Below are 6000 nucleotides of genomic sequence, written 5' to 3'. Positions count from 1 at the left end.
TGGATTCCCCCAGCTCTAAGAGGCCATTATCAATGGCTTCTCTCAGGGTGTTAACTTTTTGTACTGCAATATGGGAACTGAAGTCCCTAGTCTTGCTGACCCAGCTACCCCAGATCTGAGTAGAGTTGAGACCAGAACAGTGACTACTCCCAGGGCTCTTTTATGCCTGGCCTGGGGGAGGGAAGGAGCTGTCTTTCTATTTTCTCATTGGTTTAATAGAGGATGCAAGGTGTGAGTGGAACCAAGACACAGAATTCTCCCATTTGGTGCAGTATCTGGGAGTGAACACAAGAGGTAAGGCCTAAGGAGCAGGCCCCGCAGGCATGATCAGAGGTACCAGAGAGTCTGAGCTACCTTAGGGGAAGATTTGGCTCTCATTACAAAGGTGTATACCAGTGAGGGGAATTTGTTTCCTTTGGCCAACAATACTGTCCATACTGTGCGCCATTTCTAAGGTGACACCTGGGGCTTGTCCCCTAGCCCATCCATAATAGGACTCTTTTGAAGTCTGCATATAGTTAGTGGACACTACTATACCCTCTACATATAGTAGCGGACACAACTATACCCTTAGAGTAAGGGGGTTGTGCATCCAGGCAAAGTTGGCAATCAGTGGTCCATTCAGGTAGAGAGGTGTTTAGAACCCTGTAGGTTGTCTTTAGCAGGTCCTAAGGAGTAGATCAGGTCAGGGAAGCAAGCACATGGGCATCAGATCCAGGATGAGTGTAAGGGACTTTGTAGCAGAAATTTGTGGCCATTGAGTAGGAACCAGCATCTGGGGTACCAACAGGAAGATGGGGTTGGGTCCCAGTGGGATCTATTTTGGGCTAACAGTTTGGACAGTGTAATGTATGAATGATAATATAAATTATATTATGGTAATGAATGATAACTCAAAATCTCTGACTGATGAGCATAGCACTGGCCTCCAGGTCCTTCTCTCTTCCCATTTTAGGGTATTTTTCCTTTTTGGGTGAACTTTATCACAATGGGGTGAGGGGGAGACATGGGTCCTCTCTTAAGCTTCTGTCGACTGTGATAAGTCTTTTGGTGGGAAAGGAACTTGTTCATCCTTAAGGAACTGAAACCTAAATTCAATTGTATAAAGTGATGGGAAAATCAGACCCTTCACCCTGTATACACAAGATTTTCTGCTCTTATGGAAACACGATAGCTTCATTATGGAATATAAAGATTTAAATAATTTCCTATTCTGATTCTTCAGCATGTAAGAATCAAGTTAGCACATCTTTACATTGTATTATATGAGAACATTTGGTTTTAAAATTTGTATTTTGAGTTGTTGATGAGTTACATAAAGAGATGCTAAGTGAATTCTGTCCTGGGATTAGGAAAGACTTTCCACCAGCTTCTGGAATATGCACTGCACATCTGCACTAAGTACCAGGAATGCAAAATATCCACCAACTCTGTGAGACACTGAAGTTTCCCTGTGTCTGTAGCATCAACTATTCAATAGAGATTTAATTCCTTATGCAAAAATAAACAAATACATCCATTAAATTAGATTGAAAATTTGCTTTCATCTTTAACAAATGGTAAAATTATATTACAACAAAGAGTTGTTTAAAAATAAATTTATTTAAGATTAATTTTTAGTAAAAATGTTTGATTTATGTACTTATATATCTAAATACCTAGAATTATATAAAAATTATTTGGGTAAAAGGAATAGGAAATGTTTAAGAAGCCCTCTTCCTTTCCTTTTCATGGAAAAGTACCATCTTTTGTCTCCATTCCCATGTTCCTCAGTCCTGTTTGAATCATGGAAGATCAGGTGGGCACAAGCCTGGCCACTCAGGTCATGAGAGCAGGCTGGACAAGGCCTGAATGACTTGGTGGTCCCACTGGATGTTTACTGAGATGTCCAGCCCACATGAACATACGTCTGGGGAAGGCCAAGAGGGAATATCTGGGTCCCCAAGAGGTTTCTTGGAAACAATGCCACCAGCAAAGTAACTCAGGTGGTCACTGGGTTATAGATTTGGAAACTTAGGGCAGAGCAGAGCCGGGAATCACTCGAATGCTCACACCTCAGCCACTAAGATGTCAGGATCCCACGGAGACACTGCTTGACTTCTCAAGGAGGTCCATGATCAGGTAAGGATGGGTCTCCTTCAGAGCTCGGTAGACTTGGTCTTGGCAGGCCCTGCTCCAGGAGCGGCAGAAGCTGAAGAGCTTCCGCATCTTGTCTTGGGTGGTGGCTTCAGCCCGCACTGCCTCATATTGCTCTTCACTCAGCACCAGACCATGCAGCAGCTTGTCCAAGAGAGGGTCCACTGATGTCACTCGGGCCACCAACTGCTCCCTATGCTGGTCCACGAAGTGTACTGAGGCTGGAATATCTAGGGGGTGAAGATGAGGCTGACACTGAGCATAGAAAGGCTTCTCCATGGTCTCTCTCACTGGCTGCCCACTTCTTGCTATTTTCATGCATCTCATCTGCACCCCTGGCTCCCTTCTTCCTATGGAAGGTCATTTGAAAAATATCTGTGCCCTCCTTATGCCAGTTACTAGTCTGATAATTTTCCTGAACGGGGGAGGGCTTCTTGGTGGGATATTCATATTGGGAGTAGGTGGAGTTGCTGTCATCATGGGAAGCAGCAAGGGACATGAGAGGAACTCTGTCCTGAGCATGCACCTCTTCTACTTGTCCTGGTGAGTTAGTGAGGTTTCCTCATTTCTAATTGCCATTGTCTCAAGGGTCAGGTGATCTCTCAGCAGAATGCTATTGGTTTCTCTGGCCTCATAAAGTTGTTTCTTACCTTTTTGAACTGCAGGCATCATGAGCTGTGCAGGTTTGAGATCCCCTGGAAGAAAGGAGAGATGAAGCATCTGTAAGGATGTCTGTCACCAACACTCAGTGCTCTCTGTGCAACTCTCAACCATGCCTGAGATTTTGAGAATGAACTACAGAAATTCTGATATAATCTGGAAGGTGAATATTTCCTTACTCACACAGGGAATCTAGTCATCAGCCCTAACAACCTTGAGAGAAAAAACATGTAAATGAGAAATAGACATTTCTCCCACAAGATCAGAGACTCAGCTTTATCCTAGACTAAATTCTTATACAGAACTAACTAAGTCCCTTGTTGGCTTAAATAATTTGACATTTGATTCTTGGTAGAAAGCTACTTGATATAGATATAAATAATTTGCATTGGTATAAATCTTGATTTATTGATACAAGTTTAAGGTCAATTTTGTTATATGTATGTGTATTTCTGATCTTGATTAAGGTATTCTGATTGGGTAGTTCATTTAAAAATGTAATGTATAATTAGAAAATATAGGTTGTTAATGGATAATCATCAATAATAGCAAGCTTGTAGTCATGTTAGATTTTCTAGATATATAGAGATATATTTGAATTAGATAGGCATTCTTCATATCTTTCAAAGACTACAGAATATGGCATTTAAAATGTTTTAATAACTTAGGGCTTTTCATGACAATGAGACACATCTGCTCCTGGCAGTACCAATCTACTTGATTATGATAGACAAGTGTACACAACAGAGAAAATATTGAGAAAGGTAAGCCAGGCCCAGAAAGAAACCACCACATCTCTCTCATGCAGTTTCTACCCTGGAGTCTTTAGTTCTGTGGGTTTAACTTGGTGAAGCCCTGGAAACCAGAAAACTAGAAATTTTCAGGGCCTCGGGGAGGAAAGGAATACAGTAGTATATTGGTAAAATTAGGGGAGAGAGGGAATACTGGGGACAGAGATGTTCAAACAGCAAGAGGGGTTGGAGTGGAGGTGATGAGTAGGTCAGTGGGATGGATCCCAGAAAATGAAGACAATATTTAAAAGTCACAATGAAACTTATTAATTGGTAACCCAATATAAAAATCATAAAGGAATTAGAATGGAAGACACCCTATAAGGCTTGAAATTGGAAGTCTGAGAAGTAATGTGTTTCAAAGCAAAAAAACCAGTTCCAGTTGTGGGATATCTTCATAGGAGCTTTTGGTCAGGGAGGCCCTGCAGGTCTCCAAGACAATATGGGTATACTCATTCTTCTCTGTTCCCCATCAGAATCAGCAAAGAAGACATTGTTGCTGAAGACACCACACATCTTGGGTGTGTGGTTTAGAGAATTCAAGCTGGAACTGAGTTGGAAGCTTTCTTTTGATGCCAAACTTTCATAGTGCTAGATGGTGTTATGCAGGCTGCTGAGAAGGAAAAGGCATCAGCAACCTTCCTGCCAGGCCAGCTGGTCCTTTTGCTGCAGTAGTGGCACAAGTGTGATGGGAGCAACCATTAGCTACCTCATTACATTTCTGGCCCAATCATAAGACAGAATCCATCCCTACAATAGAAAGTTAGTAGGACAAACAAAACCAGGTCTTCCTAAATCTTAGTCCCTTGAGAGAAGCTATGGACTTTCCTGACGTGGGATTCCCCTCTGTATGCTGTGAATACCACTGGTTAATAAAGAAGCTGTTTTGGGCCTGTGATAGGGTAGAGCAGAGCTAGGCAGGGAAAACTAAACTAAATGCTGGGATAAAGAAGGCAGATTCAAGAGAAGCCATGTAGCCCCGCTGGAGACAGAGGCTGGAATTTTATCCAGTAAGCCACAGCCTCATGGGAAACACAGTTTAATGGAGATGGGTTAAATTAATATGTAAGAGCTGGGAAAAAAGAAGCTAGAGCTAATAGGCCAAGCAGTGTTTTAATTAATACAGTTTCTGTGTGGTTATTTCGGGTCTGAGCTGTCGGGAGGCCGGGAAACAAACAAGTGGCCTCATACTACACATAGCATGAAAGCCCTTCTAAATAACTGTGTTTGTACCACAGACAAAAGCTGCTTTCAGCGTTTCTTAGAAAAGCCTCTCACTGCTGTGAGTGGAGGTGAATGTAGATACCTAAAGCTCTGCGGGATACTGAGAACAGGGATCCATATAAGTAGATATTTGTACCACACCCTGAAGGCTCTAGGAACATTGTGGAAGAGAAATTGGAAAGAATGTAGGCACAGAAGATATGGAGAAGGGCTCAGAAGTGCTCTCTTCTAAGCAGGACATGACCATGATGGACTCATAGCACCTGCACCTGTTGTCTCTGGACCACACAAGTAGGGCCTGCCCATCACTCAGCTGGACATGGGGAAGCTGTTCACAGGGACAGTATCACCTATCGTTAAGCTATTGGCCAATAATAGATTATGGAGACAAGGGAGGTATACATTCTATCTGTATGCCTGCTGGTGAGCTCATTGGCTTTTACTGGCTAGTGCAAAATCCATGGGCACACAGTTGGTCTCAGTTAAACTCTGTGAGACGCAAAGCAAAACTTTGTGAACGTGGAAAAGAGATTTGTATTGAAGAAGAGGGGCTGGCAGGAGTAGGAGGGAGATAAGAAGGTGGGTTTAGGGTGGAGTTACTAGAATGCACTGTACGCATGTATAAAATTGTCAATAAATTTATTTAAAAATGTGTATGGATTTGAGATTGAGTATCTCATGTTAGCAAAGTCCTTTCATCTTAAAACTAAGATATTATGTGAACTGGAGCCAGATGCTCTGTGCATCTCCAAATCTGTCACTTTAAGAGTAGTGGGGGAGGAAATTAGGATACAAGACTGAGAAAATGAGACTTATAGTATGTGGTGATTTGGACATGATAATGCTCATGTGTTGAAGGACTAGTCCTGCAGTCCTATTAAAAGGTGATGGTCCTGAGGGCTGTGAATTTATGAATGACATCATACACTAATGCATTCATAATTGTGTGAGCACTGAGAATGTAAACTATTTAAGAGTGTACATTGGAAGAAGTAGGCCACTGGAGGCAAGACCTGGAAGAGAATATTTGCATGGACTTTATTCTTTCTTGTCCTTCTTTTCGCCTCTCCTCCCCTCCCCTTTCCTTCCCTACTCTCCTCTCTTCTCTCCTCTCCTCCTCTTCCCCTTTTCCTCCTTTTCTCTTCATTGGTTCTTAATCTTAACTCCTGCTCTCTCCCACCTCTCCGCT

At 42.4% G+C, this 6000-nt stretch overlaps 1 protein-coding gene across 1 annotated transcript in view; it reads right to left on the bottom strand.

The window, feature by feature from the left end:
* Positions 1-1582: 1582 nt before the first annotated feature.
* The window catches only part of LOC126513956 (NACHT, LRR and PYD domains-containing protein 1a-like), a 123839-nt gene continuing 119421 nt past the window's right edge, over positions 1583-6000 (bottom strand). The window contains exons 14-15 of the mRNA XM_050162583.1: positions 2787-2831; positions 1583-2366 (exon numbers count right to left, since the gene is read on the bottom strand). Coding sequence (XP_050018540.1) covers positions 2071-2366; positions 2787-2831 — 341 coding nt within the window. The 3' untranslated portion in view covers positions 1583-2070. The remainder of the gene's footprint in view (positions 2367-2786; positions 2832-6000) is intronic.

This window comes from Alexandromys fortis, unplaced genomic scaffold (genome assembly GCF_014885135.2).
Source record: "Alexandromys fortis isolate MF-2015 unplaced genomic scaffold, M_Fortis_MF-2015_v1.1 scaffold_84, whole genome shotgun sequence".
NCBI lineage: Eukaryota > Metazoa > Chordata > Mammalia > Rodentia > Cricetidae > Alexandromys > Alexandromys fortis.
The sequence above is the reverse complement of the archived record's forward strand: the minus strand, read 5'-3'. Positions and strand labels throughout refer to the sequence as shown.